The sequence below is a fragment of the Fusarium oxysporum genome, chromosome 8 (genome assembly GCF_000149955.1).
Source record: "Fusarium oxysporum f. sp. lycopersici 4287 chromosome 8, whole genome shotgun sequence".
NCBI classification, from domain to species: Eukaryota; Fungi; Ascomycota; class Sordariomycetes; order Hypocreales; family Nectriaceae; genus Fusarium; species Fusarium oxysporum.
Genome location: NC_030993.1, coordinates 3,507,285 through 3,524,480, shown reverse-complemented (window position 1 = coordinate 3,524,480; position 17,196 = coordinate 3,507,285). Strand labels below are relative to the sequence as shown.

At 48.7% G+C, this 17,196-nt stretch overlaps 7 protein-coding genes and 1 non-coding gene across 11 annotated transcripts; 4 read left to right on the top strand and 4 right to left on the bottom strand.

Annotated features, from left to right (window-relative positions):
- Positions 1-318: 318 nt before the first annotated feature.
- FOXG_15687 (uncharacterized protein) lies at positions 319-3,189 on the bottom strand (the record flags this gene model as incomplete). The annotated part of the gene is made up of 5 exons (XM_018395794.1): positions 319-783; positions 831-1,309; positions 1,362-1,503; positions 1,555-3,007; positions 3,059-3,189. 5 exons carry the CDS (start codon positions 3,187-3,189, stop codon positions 343-345), a joined length of 2,646 nt encoding a protein of 881 aa, XP_018256073.1. The 3' UTR covers positions 319-342.
- A 747-nt stretch (positions 3,190-3,936) lies between these two features.
- On the top strand, positions 3,937-6,064 carry FOXG_15686 (uncharacterized protein; the record flags this gene model as incomplete). Its single annotated transcript, XM_018395793.1, has 2 exons — positions 3,937-4,340; positions 4,388-6,064. 2 exons carry the CDS (start codon positions 3,937-3,939, stop codon positions 6,003-6,005), a joined length of 2,022 nt encoding a protein of 673 aa, XP_018256072.1. The 3' UTR covers positions 6,006-6,064.
- Positions 6,065-6,147: 83 nt separating this feature from the next.
- On the bottom strand, positions 6,148-7,817 carry FOXG_15685 (uncharacterized protein; the record flags this gene model as incomplete). Its single annotated transcript, XM_018395792.1, has 3 exons — positions 6,148-7,188; positions 7,236-7,436; positions 7,489-7,817. 3 exons carry the CDS (start codon positions 7,815-7,817, stop codon positions 6,192-6,194), a joined length of 1,527 nt encoding a protein of 508 aa, XP_018256071.1. The 3' UTR covers positions 6,148-6,191.
- Positions 7,818-8,748: 931 nt separating this feature from the next.
- Positions 8,749-10,486, top strand: FOXG_15684 (uncharacterized protein). 4 transcript variants are annotated; one of them, XM_018395790.1, is made up of 4 exons: positions 8,749-9,010; positions 9,086-9,614; positions 9,666-9,952; positions 10,010-10,486. In XM_018395790.1, exons 2-4 carry the CDS (start codon positions 9,161-9,163, stop codon positions 10,235-10,237), a joined length of 969 nt encoding a protein of 322 aa, XP_018256069.1. In that variant the 5' UTR covers positions 8,749-9,010; positions 9,086-9,160; the 3' UTR covers positions 10,238-10,486. The 4 variants fall into 4 exon arrangements, with proteins under 4 accessions (XP_018256069.1, XP_018256067.1, XP_018256070.1 ...); XM_018395788.1 differs by having other exon boundaries at positions 9,666-10,486; XM_018395791.1 differs by having other exon boundaries at positions 9,010-9,614.
- Positions 10,487-10,979: 493 nt separating this feature from the next.
- On the top strand, positions 10,980-11,440 carry FOXG_22115 (uncharacterized protein). Its single transcript, XM_018402512.1, has one exon. The coding sequence runs from the start codon at positions 11,071-11,073 to the stop codon at positions 11,212-11,214; it is 144 nt and encodes a 47-aa protein (XP_018256066.1). The 5' UTR covers positions 10,980-11,070; the 3' UTR covers positions 11,215-11,440.
- Positions 11,441-11,561: 121 nt separating this feature from the next.
- On the bottom strand, positions 11,562-13,124 carry FOXG_15683 (uncharacterized protein). The gene is made up of 2 exons (XM_018395787.1): positions 12,810-13,124; positions 11,562-12,749 (listed from the first exon to the last, which is right to left on the bottom strand). Exons 1-2 carry the CDS (start codon positions 12,960-12,962, stop codon positions 11,922-11,924), a joined length of 981 nt encoding a protein of 326 aa, XP_018256065.1. The 5' UTR covers positions 12,963-13,124; the 3' UTR covers positions 11,562-11,921.
- Positions 13,125-14,554: 1,430 nt separating this feature from the next.
- Positions 14,555-14,644, top strand: FOXG_22114. Its single transcript has one exon. It is a non-coding gene; the product is annotated as a tRNA-Glu (tRNA).
- Positions 14,645-14,767: 123 nt separating this feature from the next.
- FOXG_15682 (uncharacterized protein) lies at positions 14,768-16,077 on the bottom strand (the record flags this gene model as incomplete). The annotated part of the gene is made up of 5 exons (XM_018395786.1): positions 14,768-15,175; positions 15,223-15,286; positions 15,338-15,455; positions 15,503-15,878; positions 15,928-16,077. The coding sequence occupies 5 exons, from the start codon at positions 16,075-16,077 to the stop codon at positions 14,768-14,770; spliced, it is 1,116 nt and encodes a 371-aa protein (XP_018256064.1).
- Between the last annotated feature and the right edge of the window lie 1,119 nt (positions 16,078-17,196).

Here is a 17,196-nt window from a genome sequence, read left to right as displayed (position 1 = left end):
GATTTGTCAGGGACATACGAGAACACCGACGGGACATTTTGAAAAGTCCCTGCCTGTAGACAGCAATGCGAAAACCTCGAGCTTCAAACCCGTCAACACCTTTACGCCGATCAACAAGGGTAAAGGTGTGGCCTGGGACTCTACCCTAGGATGACAGCCTGTCAGAATTAAGGTCTTGCTCAGATACTCGCATCCCTTTATACGAACAATTGGTTCAGGTTGGTGGTTGTAATTTCCTCATTGTATGTATATTTGGGAAGGATGGAGAAAGCAGTTCGTTCCAACAAGTGGTTACCTTTGACTCATACGAACAGTTACCCTGTACCATGACACAAAGCGTCATCAGGCCAGAGCTTGCATCAACTCCAGATACTCTCGATTCCTCCCCCACGCCAAAGCCACACTCTCCAAAACCCTCTTCCCCTCCTTCAATATCCTCTTCGGCGCATTCGCCGAGTAAATATCCCCAACACCACTGATATACGCCTTCAACACCCCCGTCCTGACAAACAGCTGCACCATTTCATCGTCATTTGGTCGGTCCAGCCTTATGAACGTGGGATTCTCATCGTCTGATCGATCAGGCGATATCTGTCGAGTGACACTCCCGCTGCGCATCTCTCCTCCTCCCGGTCTTCGTGATTTACTGCAGAATACACTGTATGCCCAGAGAGTCAAGGTCGCCCAGAATACGCAGGGGGGTTCGTAGAATGTCATCTTTGCGTAGCGTCGGACGTGCCAGAGGAAACAGCCGCAGTGTAGTGCTGCAAGTCGAGCTTTTGACTGTAATACTGTTAGCAGCGCACTAATCTTGGATCAAGAGAACTTACCCCATCTTGCTGAGCCCATTCAGATATCTCACGTTCCGCTTGCAGTGCCTCCTTCTGGCTTGCAGCCTCTTTCCTCAAATGCTCCGGCGCCTTGAGATATTTCGCCAGCGTAATTATCGCTCTCCGTGGAACGAGCAGTACAACCCGCGAAAAGTGCAGATGCAGGACCGTAGGGTGCTCAGCTCCAAGTAGAGACGCTATGGTGGCGTTAGCGGCCCAGTGAAGCGTATCCACGCAATCGAGAGCAGCGTTTCGCCAGTTTGAGTCCGAGAGCTGAAGGTGCTGCGTTTCGTCGTTGCGGGGTTCGGGGTTGTTTTGGGGGATCCAGGATGAGAGAGGGCGCTTGCAGTAGGTGCTGACGGTGGTGTATTCTTGGTATACTGCGTGCAGGAGAAGAATGCGGGAGAATTCGCCTAGGTCGGCTTTGGCGGTTCGTTCGCGGAAGAGCTCGCTGATGGCAACTTCGAGTGTTGGGTTCGCTTGTAGCACGTAAGCATGAGGCTTCAGGGGATGGGGGAAAGTGCATCTTACCGTCAACGCGGCGACGGAGTTGTGTCCAATCTGATGACGTTGCTTGTGACCAAAGACCATCGTGCGGCAAGGTCAAGTTCGCAACGTTGAATGTACCTATCTGGTGGTCATCAAAGAAGTAACGTCCCATGCGATCTAACAGCTTTTGTGGGTCAGTTGCCGAAGTTGAAAAGACGGTGTAGCATAAACTCACCCAAATGAAATAGCACAGTCGACGCCAAGTCTCATCTTCAACCCAGGCTCGCCACCTATCGTCATCTCCCTCACCATGACCTTCTGTCGACGGATCTAGTTGAGAAACAGATCGGCAACGATAGAACGTGATGACCATCTGCAGACTTCCCATCCTCTCGTAAGCAGCCTTTTGAAGCTGACTACCACCAGAGTATAGCAGGCCAACTTGACTCAGAACAAGAGCCTGTGCGAGCGGCAGGTTGAGCTCTGATCCTTCCAGTTGAGTAACCAAAGTTCTTCTGAGAAATTCGTGGAATGGTACAACGCAGGCGTGGATATCCGCTGTGGCTGAGTACTGGCTCCCGATGGCACAGATCGCCAAAGCAAGAACCCAGTTTCCGTTTAGATCGGTTGTGTGAGGATGGACAAGAGGAACGATCAGGTCGAAGTGTTCAAAGAAGAGCTTGACGAAGTATTCGAGTAGCTTCAATGACGGAAAGTCAGCAGAGTTGTAGTGCTGATGGAACATGGAAGATTCGAGACACGTTTGCGTAAATGCTTCGCAAATCTTGCTGTACGTCAACTGTGTCATGAAGGACTCTCTGTACGCTTCGTCTTCCAGGACAATATGGCTCAGATCTGGGAACGAAAGTGTTACAGGGCTGTTGGCTTGGAGGCATGAGTCTTGAGAAATGGTTGGTAGCTGTGTGTATCCTTGAAGCCCCGGTGGTGGGAACAGCTGCTTTGACTTGGCAGTACAAGGGCGTCTGGCACCGTTTGAGCTGGTGGCGTACAGGTCTCCGGGTATAGTACGCCCAGAGCTCATACTTAACTGCGGAGAAACACCCAGACCGCTGCCTGGGGAAAGCGATGTTACGGCCGACAAACGTCGTGGTGGAGCATCTATCATGGGAAAGCTGGGAACTGCCTCGTCGATCATGGTTCCATTACCAGCATCAAGAGGCTGAGTCATATCGAGGCCTAGAATCGAGTAGTAGTTTGTCTCAATCTCATTGTCGTACGGTAACCAGTTGATGGGGAAGTCCCAGTCGATATCGTAGGTGGACAGATCATAGTCAAAGCTCGGCTGTTGCTCATTACTAGTCCTTTCATAGAAAGGACTGTCTTGTGAATGCGGTGTCTGGTGTGAAGGTAAGGCGAGCTGTAAATCTGATGGAACGTGCTGAACCTGCGACATGAGATCTACTGTCTCGCCTGGAGTGATAAGAGTTTGGTTAGGAGTTTGTGCAACGGTACCAGTCTGAGAAGCCGGCGATGCGTCCGCAGGCTTTTCTCTGGTTTGAGGATAAGCGCAATCCAGTGCCCTAGTTGAACACCGCAAACACGGGAGATTCCTCGAACACTTCTCCCGTGCCCTCGCGCACTCCAAGCACGCTCTGCGCCGCCCAACATCGCGTCGCAACACAGCGGACGGATGGTCGTGGATAGCTACATGCTTTGTCAAGATATCACTTCAATCATATCAGTACCTGTCCCATGAAAAAGTTCTCTGCACCGCTTACCTGCGCGTGAAGCTCTTGTGACAAACATCACACTCAAAACCCCTCAGGCTATCGTGACTTTTTTGGTGTCGTTTCAGATGCTCCGGTCGCTTGAAGCTCCTTGGGCATTGTGGGCATTGGTACTTCTCCATTGTCAAGAAGGTTTCGGACGTTTTCTTGACTTGTTGAAGCGTAATTGTTGTTGTTTTGTGAGGGGTGATTCGACGCAGAGCGAGGTTGGGGACTTCCCCACTCCTGAATGGACGAATCGGGCTAAAGTTGGTTTGGAGTCTGGGGTAAAAGTCACATCGGGATGATCAGCGCCCAAGAAGCTAGCCGCACCAATCCTGTAGAACTGTGGAGTTTTTGGACTTTCTCATCTCGGCTTCACTGAATCAGTTTTGACGTCAGATTCCTCGACGAATCTCTACATATTGAGGGAAAGGAGGTGAAATGAAATGGCAGCAATGATTTGTTCTCTTTACTATGTGGGAGCCAATGTACTTTGCAGTTCAAATCAATTCCATCAAGTTGGCCCATTGTAGATATGAATTGCAACAACTTTGATAGCATATCGCCCAGAGATGGAGAATCATCACGAGAGAAGCAAAAATGGCTTTTCGCCAGTTTATCTAACCAGACCTCTTTCGGGCATTGAACTATCTTCTTTAATCCACAGTCGTGAGCATCTGACCATTTCCCCTCTTTGATATTGGTCTCCGGTGGGAGCTCCGGTGGGATGCCCGGGGCTCCCACCACGAACTAATAACAGGCACCAATTGATCAATAATCGTTGGCGATGACTCGCATACCATTGTCAATAGCAGTATATCATGTTAAAGCTTGAGAAACATTTCTGAGATTCAATTCCGCAATCTTCACCTCGACATACCGCCAGCATGTCTCATCCCCAGTCCATCTTCCACCATACCACCTTAACACCAGGTTCCCTCCTCCACCGTCGGAGGACTACAGTCTCAAAGACGACACTGCATACACAGCTCAAAAGACTCCGCGAGACTGGTCGCTACGATTGTTTCAAACTGCAATGGCATGAGATCTATGCGGACAAATCCATGTGGCCTGTTCCTTTCCATCTCTTCTGGGACAGCGACATAGCGAAGTGGATCGAGGGTGCTTGTTATTTTCTTCATGATGAGTTTGATACTGAAATCGATGCTGCGGTGAGAGATTTGGTCGAAATGATACGGTCGGCGCAGCAGGGTGATGGATACTTAAATGTTCATTATACTGTTGTTGAGCCGGGAAAGCGGTGGACGAATCTGCAGGATATGCATGAATTGTAAGTCAAGTCGCCCCATTACTTTGTTTCTTGTACTCATTTTTCAGATACAACGCTGGTCATCTCATCGAAGCAGCCCTAGCTCACCACCAGTACTACAAGAACAACCTTCTTTTGGAGCCAATTGAGAAATACGTTGCCTTAATTCACCGTACCTTTGGACCGGACGAGAACCAACTGCACGGATACCCTGGACATCCCGAGATCGAATTGGCTCTGTTCCGCTTATACCAGACCACCGGAAACAAGGACGCTTACGATCTATCCCGATACTTCCTCGAAGAACGGGGAAACCACAAAGGTCAGGACGGACAGCATTACTTTGAATGGGAGTCGAAGCAACGTGGTCAGAGTCTGTACCATCGACCTGATCCCTACCCTGAGCACGGGTCTCATTGGTACTGCCAGGCTCATCAACCGATTCTGGAACAACAGACCGTCGAGGGGCATTCTGTACGCGCAATGTATCTTCTCACCGCTGTAGCCGACATGCTCTGCATCGATAAATCTGGCTCTCAATCACTCTCTTCCTCATCAAGTTGGAAAGACGCCGTATACCGCCTCTGGGACAACATGGTGACCAAAAAGATGTACCTCACCGGCGGTATCGGCGCCATTAAACAGTGGGAAGGTTTCGGACGTGATTATTTCCTGCCTCAATCCACCGACGAAGGCGGATGCTACGCCGAAACCTGTGCATCCATTGCGGTCATGATGCTTGCCGAGCGACTGCTGCATATCGAGCTTGATGCAAAGTATGGGGATGTCATGGAACTTTGTTTGTATAACAATGTCATGACGGCTATGAGTCTTGATGGAAAGGCGTTTACGTATGTTAATCAGCTTGGGAGCTCGGAGAGTGATAAGAGTGTGAGGGAGGAGTGGTTTTGGTGCGCTTGTTGTCCGCCGAATGTGACGCGTTTGTACGGATCGTTAGGGGGATATCTTTGGGACTTTGGGGAGGAGAATGGGAAGGAGGTGTTTGTGAATGTGCATTTGTATACGAATGCCGAGTTGAAGTTTGGGGTTGGGGAGGGAGAGGTTGTTCTTCGGCAAGAGACGGAATGGCCGTGGGATGGACTCGTCAAATTTCGACTTACGAGTCCTGCGGCGGTGAACACCACGATACGACTCAGGATTCCGGGGTGGTCTCGGAATCAGTATACCCTGGAGCCGAAGCCTAACGAAGGTAGTGTTCATTTGCACAAAGGCTACCTAACGCTCGATCCATCTTACATGGCAACGAACCCCGTCTTCTCACTCACCATCGGCAACTTCACGCCTCGATACATCGCTCCACATCCATACACCAACCAGCATACTCTGACACTTGCCCGAGGAACACTAGTGTACTGTATCGAGGATGCAGACAATGCATGGGAAGATAATCACTTCAAGGACGTTGGGCTCAAAGCGGGTAGTGCGGTTAAGGAGGAGAGGCTATGTATTAGTGGGACGGATGAAGAGTATATTGCGTTGAGGACTTCATGCTGGCGTCGCAGTGGGAAGTTGGATGAGGCAATGTCGACACCTGGTTTTGATGTTGGGGGACAGAGATCCGGGTTCGATGATGAGAGGGAGGGCGTCTTTGTGCCGTATTACCTTAGGGCTAACCGAGGGGGAAACGGGCATATGAGAGTTGGACTGCATCATATACAGGGCTAGGTCATCTCTGAGCAGGAACATAAAATAGATATGTCGAGACTCTATCACTTGGATTTGCTACCCTATATATATCGCTCAGAATTCACCCTCTTCATATACACTTTGGAAATACTGCAATTGCAGGAGATTACTGAGCAAAATACCGACGACGCGTTTACAATGAAATTCAACCACATCTTAATCTATCTACTCTAAAAACTTCCTGTACTTCTCACTCCTAAGTACAATCCTATGCGGAAATGGCTTCACACGAGAAATAACACCCGGCAACTGCTCATAAACAACCTCAATCTCCCTCCCCTCACCATCCAGCGCTTTCTTAATCTCAAATACCGCCAACGTCTGCGCAATACTCAAGAACAGGGTCTGATCGGCGATCCACCGTCCCGGACACGCTCTTCTCCCAAACCCAAAGACAAGTTCCATCGGGGAAGGCTCGTTACACGGCTCAAAATATCGTTCAGGCTTAAACTCCATTGGATCATGGTAGATTTCAGGATCGTGCGTGAGAGATGCTACCGCTGGGAAAAGAAGTGTGTCCTTGGGGATGCAGTAGCCACCGTATGTGTCGTCTTCAGTCGTCATGTGTGGGAAACCCATTGGGGCGAGGGTGTGCCAGCGGAGGACTTCTTGTGATATGGCGTTGATGTAAGGAAGGTTTGGCTTGTCGGAGAATGAGGGGAGGCGTGAGTCTCCGATGAAGCGGTCGATTTCTGTTTGAGCTTTCTTTTGGACGTTGGGGTTGAGAAGCATGGCTGCGAAGAAGGCGAGAAGTGTTGCACCGGTGGTGTCGGTTCCGGCATTCATCATCGAAGCTGCAGTCCATGCGATGATGCTTTCTTCCTCTGGATCAATCTTGCGGTGAACGTCTTTAATGAGTCCAGCGACGTAGGAAACGTTATCGTTGCCAAGAGCCATTTGGTTTTTGACGTACTTGTATGGGTCTTGGACGTTTTGTAAGAGATGCTGTCTGAAGAGTTTGGCGGTCCTCTTGAACCCAGCGCCTGGCATCCAGTCTGGAAGGTATCGAAGCCAAGGGATGAAGTCTACCATCCATGCACCTGGAGTGGTAGCTTGAGAGAACTCTTCCATCACAAGATTAGCCATGGTGACGATGTGGTCGTTTCTGCAGGGGTCTGTTTCGTAGTTGTACAGGATGCGGAGCATGATGGAGCCGGATACCCTATAGCCTTCTGAGCATCTTCTTCGGGAGCCGTGAGGAAGACATACTGGTTCAAATGGTCTGGAAGATTCTGGCTTTTGGGATCTTGATCTTGGTAGATTCTCTTCAACAGTCGGAGGATCTCTAGTTCTTGAATGGGCTCGAATCGAGTGATGGATTTGGAGCTGACTTGGGTGGCTGTGAGTTTGCGATGCATTCGAAAGGTTCGATTGTACGGCATCAAGCCCATAACACCATCGTACCCAACGCTACAACAGCTCGTCAGCATAAGTAAAATACAATTGTAGACCTGCGTCTTACATATCCCCAGCAAAGACCAGCTTGGGGCGTGAAGCACTCTTTATCGCTTGCGTCTCGAGAAGATCCACAATAACCTGTCTGTCATGCAAAATGACAAAATGCTGTCCAAGCACAGAAACTGAAGTTATTGGACCGTACTTCTCTTTGTGGGTCTGCCAGTGAGGCCATTCTAGTGTTCCGGGTGGTGGGAGATCACGGATGTTGCCTAAGAGTGGTAGACCTTTGGGGCCAGGTGGCAAGGGGGTGTTCTTGGATTGTTGAATATGTTTGACAAGGAAAAAAGATAGCGATGCCACAATTGCAGTGACTAGGATAAGAGAAAAAGACATATCGAAAGATGAAGCAAGAAGGCTTTGGCATGGAGTGATCTTGTAGAGGGCAACACGGTATTTAATGTCCGGTCGCGTGTAGAATAACCTTTTAAGTATGACGGGCTAATCTACCTTGCGCTACTATTTGGGCTTAGACGTCTGACATGGATCACTAGTCTTTGATCTTAGCATCAGCATTACCTCCGTGCCTCTTCCATACTTGGTTACTGTCAGATTTTGGGGCTATGAGCGGGACCATCCGCTTTCCCGTGTGTTTGATTGGGCAATTGAAGATGGGACAACTCGCATTGGGACTCACGTTATTGGATGCCGTGTTTTGAGAAAACTAAACCACGGGATTTGAATCCTTTGACTGCAATATTGCAAGATCAGCATTGGAGGTGATGGCAGTTTGTCCTGCAAGTCTCTGTCTTTCCTTCGGGTAATCTCAAGCTTTCTTTTTGTCTTTTGAGGATTATTCTCAATTCCGTCTTTTTATCCAAGAAGCCATCAACAGCTTGACAATAGAAATATCCCGCCGCGACCGTTAACATCAGCATCATTCATTAATAGTTAAAGCTTATCATTTCTTAATAGGATATATTAAGCTAGTATATTAAGGAATCCTGATTAACTTTAGCTTTCAGAAGATAATATATATATAGCCTTATCAAAAATACGTCTTTTAATTTAAATAAAATAATAAGCTTTTATAATAACTTAATTAATAACTTAATTAATAATCTTATTTATAACTACCTCAGATATAAGAAGTTATCTTAATTCTTTATTATTAAAAGTAAAAGATTAAAAATGTTACGACCTAACAGGAACGAGCGCTCACATCACATGTGCCCCGCCAATTTCTCACTAATCACGCAGCGACTCACGGCGAGCCAGGCTCACTCGACCGTGAGCCACTTAGATATATATACACGTTCCTTTTAGCACTAAGTAGTACTTAGCTCGCCAGCCATCAATAAAACATCTTTACATTGATCAAGCCTAACACGCATTGAATCTACCATTAAGAAACGTGACACTTCGACACCGCTCAGTATCACGCCCTACGCAACCTGCCAACAATAAACCTAGCACGGCTTAGTTTATCCACAGTTGGAAACCCAACCATCACATCACATCACATCACATCACATCACAGGACTTATCCTGACACCACTCGCATCGCGCTTCACAAGCGATACACAAAGGTAAACAGTTTCTCTGATTACGCAAGCTTCTCATGATTCTTTCTTTATTGTTGGTCGACTAACTCTTGGTTATAGCTGCATCGTGCGACCGGACAGCACCCGACAGTCCGCGCAGGGTCACAACTCCTTCGGCAAGGGCCCAGCATCACCATGGCTTCCAACAACAGGGATCCCTTTCTTGGGTCTGCCGGAGTCGGTGACTCTCCCTTCGAGCGGCATGCCAGGCGTATCGGCAATATGGTCGTAGATTTTATGGACTATAGCGGCCGAATCGGAGAAGACAGAGCCCATGCGCGTTCCGGTCCCATCATCGCTGAACTCGAAGCCCGTCTCAATGCCTCGGAGGCTGGCGTTGCTCAGGCCAAGACCGATGCTGATGTTCGTATCGCTCAATACACGTCTGACCTCGAAACTCGCAATGCGCAAATAGTTGAGACGGTTGCAGAGGCCGTTGAAAGGCTGAAGAGAGATGCGGTGGCTCGAGTCGCCGCGGCTGAATCCCATGCTCAAGACTGCATTGATGATGCCAGAGATCGAGCTGAGTCTCAGATCCGTGAATTGTCTCAGGACAGAGATCGTCACGCTGACATGGTTGGCCTCGGCCGTACGTCACTCAAATCCGTCTAACTATTGATCGAACTAATTACATCTGCAGGCAAGCATGCCGCGTGGGCACAGCACAAACTGCGACTTCTCCTGGAAGAAATGCAAGGCAACATGGGCTATCACCACCAACACCCTCTAGTGACTTTTTTATACGAGATTTGCGAGGATTTCGGATGGTTCAGAAATGAATGCGACAATTTTCTCGGCACCTGCTTCCTGTACGATGATGAGGTACCTGACTTGGGCCCTGTGCCCGACGAAGAAGGCGGTACTTTGTTCAACAGGCCCTCCCGCAACTCCTCTGAGGTTACCTCACCTCGCAACACCGAAGAGAAGGTCAGTCAACCCGAATTCTCAGCCTCTTCCAGCGGCGCAACCGCTACCGATCAGCAGGCCAACCGAGAGGAGAACCCTCTGTTCATAGATGATCATCATCAAAAAGAGAGGGATGACCGAGTCATCAAGACAGAGGATGAAGACATCGGCCAACAAATCGGAGTGTCTGCCAATGGACTTGGGCAGCTTGAGCAGAGTCACACCGATTTGTCTCCATCTACCAAGCGAGCCAGCGACTCTGAAGGCCAGACTGGACACAGCGACAAGCGTCAGCGAACAGAGTAGAAGCGACGACGACCATTCACCGCACAGCCAGTATTCTTCTCGCACTGTTCATAGGGCACTGGTTTGGGAGATCGTGTAGTTGGACGTAGAATGAGAAAGGGGTAGAATGATCAAGGACTGTCTTATCATCGTCAGATGATAGAGGCCCTCAGCGTATTCGATTGAGACACCAATACATCTCATTCTATTCAATTATTTTCATCTTGTTAATATGCTCACGTTCTGAATTCAGGTCAAGTTAACACTTTCATAAGTCTTATCTGTATTATCATTTGTCGCGTCGATTTGGCATTTTCTGAGTGTTCCCAATTGAGCGTAGTGCTATTTTTACTTACCCGGGACACTCAGCTGAATGGAAACTTTTCGACTCGCGGACTTGTCAAGATTTGAGAAACGTAGTGGTTCAAGTTAATCCGCTCCGCGCCAGACAAGATGTCTCCGGTTTACTCCCGACTTCATCCAATGGCAGATTGATAGAGTTGAAGCTCGCCTTGCGCTAATTGAAATGAGACTACATATCATCGCTGTGCGATATAAGACATATACTTTCGATCGGACTTCCAGTGGTGTTTAAAGCGCGGTCTTGGTTTACTTACGTATTCTCGAGGGTAAGTTAAGAATCGCCTCGTCATTTACAGCGGGAATAACAGTTCAAAAATGCTTCAGAGCCGGAACCCCATATTTCGGGCGAGCTTGCGGCCCGACCAGCCCAAAGCTCATCGACGCGACCTCGGTCTGTTAGTTCCAGGCAAGGATCCCCAGGTCACAAGCTTTTCGGGAGTGGATTTCGGCATGTTTTCAATTAAAACAAGATCCAAGTTTCCAGCGCTGGGATGCGACAGCGGACAGCCCCATGTGTCAAGGTTTTAGCTATGGCTGCCTCCCTGAATGAACAGATCTTTGGTCGTATCGGTGCCGAGGTGGCTGGTTACGCCTCGCGACGACGGGAAAATCACAAGGCACTGGTATTGAATTGAGTAACCAAGGGAACCCAAGGGAGGTTAGTAAGCACTGAGCTACGGGTGATCATGTTCTTTCGCTGTGTTGTTTGGTACAGACGTGTTGTGCTGCTTCTTTGCAGTCCCATGGTTGTTGGCTGGTGATGTTTTGTCTTAAAACTCGGTCACTACCCTATGACTCGATCGTGAGTCAACTTTGCGCGTCGAATACCGACAACAAACATAATTGATAGGGGAATCCGTTACACAATAAAAATAAATAAGTGTTAATATTAATATTTGATCAGCAAATATTCAGCAAAGGTAATTGCAATGCGACGTCACAGCAACATTGATGCAAGCACGTGGTCAATCTCCAAAACAATCTACCAGAGTAAGACAGTCAATTCATCACGGTCGCATCACCACTCCAAAGCAGAAGACACAATAAAACTAATACAAATCGCTTGCAATGAATTGACAAAGAAAATCTAGAGTAAAGAAGGTCTATTTACATCCAATTAACCCACCAAAACATGTACACGAAGCGAAGACCCCATTCATTTTCCCATCGCAACTCCAAAACTTTTTAAACCAGGCCCAAACTTTTACAATTACATGTCCCGCCAATTCGTACATAATAAAATACACGCTAAACCACAAAGAATCGAGGGTATCCTATGATGTACAAGTAGCCAAGCTTACAGGTCAAAACTCCAATACATTGTGACAAACAAAAAAGAAAATTAGAGGCGGTTCGTGAGAGCAATGCCTGGCGACGCAGGTCGATCGAGCTCAAGGCGGTGCATGTGCGCGTCGAGAGCGCTGACGGATGTAGACGCGCCGATGGATGTGTGGCGCTTGTGACGCGACGTCTTCTTGGTGACGCTCATCTTGCGAGGGCGCCCGTTCTTTTCGGCTGGTGACTTGGGGCACTTGTCGTCGCATGTGGCAGTTGAGGAAATGGAAGACGTGGATGAGTGAGTGGATGTCGTGCTGGCGTAGGATGAAGCACGGGAGATGGAGGAGTGGATGGATGAGCGCGATGATGCTGTCTGGGGACGCTCGGCGATGTCGGAGAGGATCTCCTGCGGCGTGCGAGGCTTGTCGTTCACCATGCCCAGGCAGCGCTGCCACCAACCCTTATCCTTCTCGTCTGAGAATTCAACCATGTCGCCCAGCGCCTCCTCCGCACGCTCGGTCTTGTCCTCATCGAGGCGCAGGGCACCATGCTCAGAGGCCAGCTCCAGCAGGGCCGCAGCATCGCAGGCGTCGCGTCGCTTGCTGTTGTCGTTCTCGTGCAGGCCGCAGGCGTCCATCTTGAAGATGATTAGGTCCTCGAGCGACGTGTACGGGAGCGTCGCTTCGTTGGTGACGTCGCGGACGCGCTTCGCTGAGTCGGGGAGGTACGGGCTCAGCCAGTCGGGGATGAGCTTGACCTCGATCTCCCAGCCGCTCGTGTGGCGGTACAGAACGGTGCCGGACTTTTCGACGAGGGGAGTGATCGGGTGGCCGACGATTTCCTTCTTGACGCGGCCGGGGGAGGAGGATTTGCTGATGACCAGGTCGATGCTCTGAGAAGAGGTAAGTGTTAGTCGATACGGAAGAATGGTCGCAATTGAGGGAAGACGTACTGCTATGCGGTTCTGGCGCGAGAGGTACTTTGCGACAGCCAAATCGCCAATGACGGCGAGTTTGGTGTTGTCCAAGCCGGGAATATCGGCAATGAGACGGATGATGTGAAGTGCAGCTTGTTCAAGCTGGGCGAAGCTTAGTCTTTGCGCCATGGTCTGCACAGTTTGCTTTCTCTCACAAAAGCGACTAGAGACTTCGCCCGCTGCGTTCAAATGGTATGAGATGCAACAAGAACCCCTTCCATTCTTGCTTGCGCAGTCCCCTAGATATAATATTATCCGTCGTGTTTTTTTTCTTTGGTCCCTGCGTCCATGGTAAACCCAAACAGTGCCCAACTTGGCCATTGCTGCAGGGGGTTCCAAGGATTCTGCCAATGAGATGGTCCGTGTACCTGACCTGCCAATCTTAAAATCTCAGGGTATCCCAGTGAATGCAATTGCTGCGCGCGTTGGGTTTCAATGCCCAAGGGGGGATTTTGATTCACTTGGAATGACACAAGTTTCTCGGGCGAATTGAATTGACAGCGACATCCTTGACAATTTGTTTTGTTGACTCGAGAAAGCAAGGCTCGCAGCTATTTCTTGGGGAAACGGAAGGATCTCGATTGTTGGAATGAGTGTGCTGGGAAATGAGATTTTTCAGCATTGACCAAAGGGCAAAGCTGACACGAGCCTCGAAGCCAGGGTTTTCTTTTTCCTGTCCCTGATTTTATTCCTTTTTACACAATATCTCGAATATTTCTCGGGCAATTACGACACTTATTCTCGTGTAAAAACTTTCATCGCATGACTTTTATGGAGATTTTGTTTGGAGTCGTTCCCGTTTTATTGTCTATTGATCCGGGAATTTTAATTGAAGGGCCCGAGGCGCGGTTGAATCGTGATCAGCGGCGTAGTGAAACAGGCTGCGCAGTTTCAGGCTGACTTTTTTTAAGATCGCTGGAATGAGTCCTCCCTTCAAAACAATTCGAGTCACACATGATAATTGAATGGTTTTTTAAGATTTCCCCAGGGTCACGGGCCGTAGCGGATTTATTTCATTAGCTACCTCTCCACCCAGCATGCACCTTGCCCGATTGAAGACGCTTACGTAGATGCTAATGAATGACGTCGCGTACCCTACAGGTAAGCCTTTGGGGATCAATTGAGCCAGCACAGCACTTATTCAGACCTGCGATGCTAAAAAGAAATAACCTCTACCTGCTATGAAATAACAGAACTGGACAGAGTGTCGCCATAATAAACAATCGTGTTGCTATATAACGTTGTTGGCATGTAAACAGAGACAAGAGCCGGTCTAGTTCGAGATTAGGCTTGTTTAGGCATGACAACGAAAGATCCCTGGTCGGCAACAGCCTTCGTTCCCTCAGATTCAAGCATCGCGCTGTGGAAGCCGACTACCAATTGTTTCAAACGAAAAGACGGCGATGTAAAACTTTTGGAGCTGCCAAAATCCACCATGATTCTCCAGGAACGTAACGCAGTGTCAGGTCAGCTCCACCTTCGTTATCGCTAATAGCCTCTGTATGCAGCTTGTTAGGCAATAGCGTTCGCAGGTCTTGATCGGAGGCCGGCTATTTTATCGGCGCTATGAAAGTTCTTTAAAACGTTTTAAGATGTCGTGTTTAGAGATGATACAATGGGAGCTGAGGCTTACCTGTAGAGCGAGGGGGTTGGTGAAAGTCTGTTCTGACATGCTGGCCCTCAATAGGCCCCAGAAGAAAATTGAAACCTTATCCAATACATCCGGTATGGTGTAGTGGCTAACATTTCGCGCTCTCATATTCTGAGGGATCAGTACCGCGGAGCCCAGGGTTCGATTCCCTGTACCGGAGTTTCTTTTTGCCCTTTTTCATTACAACGTCCCGCTACCAGTAGTGTATGGATTATTTATTACTACTATTACTTAATTGCGTATGCTCTATGACCTTTTGTTCCTTGCCATATATATTATAAAGTTATTGATTCCAGCGGTAGCGTGCCTCAACATCTTGTTGCTGACTCCTCCGAAAATCAGGCCCCAGAATCTCCTCCTCACTCTGATTCTCACCATATCCCCTCTCAGCCCCTTTCGTAAAGATCTTATTCTTGGTATATAAACTTCCGACACCGTTTCTCTCGTACTCTTTCACCGAAGCTTCAGACGTGCTGTCCTTTTTCTGTACCTGGGCTGGATACATTGTACTTCCACCAATAGTTTGCAGAGGATATGGTGCGCCAGAGTTCTGCTCCCGATACTTGCTGCTGTTGCGAGAACTCCGTTTGCTGAAATACTTCTTGTAAAGAGGTCTGCAGACGGGAATGCCGATGCAGATCATTGTTACGGTCATCTCGGCGGCGGACCAGACGATTAGGCCGACAGGGTCCTCTGATCGATGTTAGTCATGATCTACATCCTTCAAGGAAGACGTACTGGTGTGATTGGACTCTTGAGTTTTGGTACCTCGAGGGTTCTCTTGATGCCAAACGCTCCGGCACTGGAGTATCATTAGTCAGACTTGAAGAAACATGATGGGGGCTGTTCATACATGACCCCGAGACTGAGACTGCTGAGGATGACAATCTTCTCTTTCATCTTCATCTGCAACCCCCAGATAAACAACCATGGAAAGCCAGCAAGGAAAAAGTCCACCACAACGCAAAGAACTGCCCGCGTTAGTTATATCCTCAGCATGCTCACATTAGGAACTCACTGCAGAGCAACATGGACGCAGGAGCCGTGTTCACCGTACAGCGTCCACCGGGTATAGTCCTATCCCAGAGGTAATTCGGCGGAGAGCACTGGAGCCAGTACACAAAGCATACAGTGATGGAAGCGCACATGAGACTGGCCATGGACAACCAAATGGCCACCTTGTGCCATTGCTGTTTCACAAGTCGAAGCAGAAAGAGTCCGAGTGACCATTTCGCTAAACTCATTCCTACTATCGCAAAGCTTTGGCTGACGGCTTCAAAGATGAGCGCTGGGGCTAAGTCGGAGGGGTTGTTCTGGATGACATCGCTCATGTTTTGGCCTACGCCGTAGTCCACCGCGACGGTTGTGAAGATGGTGTCGAGGAGGAGAAATATCTACTACACGTCAGCAGACTTCAGGTCGGTATAGTGTCGCGCAGCTTACAAAGGCTAGATTGTAGACATGGTCGTCGACGCCGAATGACTTGACAACAAAGATTCTCGTGTACGCCCTGAGCACGACAAAGATAAAAGCAACAGCCGTCAAAGACCACATCGCCCCAATGACCCAAGGTCCTTCCCCTTTGATCGCCATAATAAGTATCTCTCTGGGGAATATGCGCTGTAACTTATAAACCTGACGGTTGAGTCCAGTCAGCGAAGGGGAGAAAAAAAAAAGCAACCACTGAGATAATTTTCTCAATGAATAGAAAAGGCAGAACCAACAGATCTCTCTCCAAGCCACGCACAATAAATACAAACACAGCCTACAGGTTCCCAAAGCGGCTATTCTAGACTCGAGATGGCGAAATGCCAATGCTATTCATACAGACACCCAGCATTCCAACCAGTCCCAGGAAATCGGATAGCAATCCTGGTATTCGGATTCGGCAGGGACGATTATTTCTAATGTTTCTGAGCAAGCATCTCGTACGGCGTTAATTCTTTTTTGTTGACGTGGCTTGATGCAGGGGGGAGCGCGATTGAGTGGTCTCAGCAAGTTTGCTCATATGGCGCTTTTTTGTCGAGGTAATTGGAATAAGGATCATGGCGATCTGACAATAGTTTTATGGAGGGTACATTGGGCGCTTGCCAAGATGATCTGATCTGAGATCTGTACATATTCAACGATGCTAGGAGCGATCTAGCTCCAAGTGTTAAAGCTCTCTCGACGACATTGAGGCGACGCTCCAATCTGCGCTGGCTGAAATTCCACTGTCTAGTGCAACGTAGATCTCTATGATGTCGTTTCGATTGATCTTCGTTCTCAGGTGTGACGGAAACGGTGTACATTCCGCCATTGTTTGGGTCCAGACGAATGTGGCGTCGGTGACAATAGAAACCTTGGATGAGATGCTCCGCGCTACGCCCGTTGTTGATCCACGCTAGAGCCTTACAAGCGGATGCGATGAGCCCCCACCGCGGAATTTGATCGTGGATTTAATGGGTTTCAGATATGCATCTTGGGGATCTATATAAATGATGTCGTGTATAACGATGGCACGAAGATGCAAATCCCCCAGGCTGTTCTCACTACTTACTGTTGGATTTTCCATACCACGGAAATATCGCGACATCACTTCCGCCTCAGCCGGAACAGGCCCTATTCCATCGAAGTGCGTAAAGGTCGCATGAAGCTGGCACTATTGCCGGGTATATTTCTCAATCGCCGCCGATATCTCAATATGCTCCGTATGGTCACTCCGCTAACAGA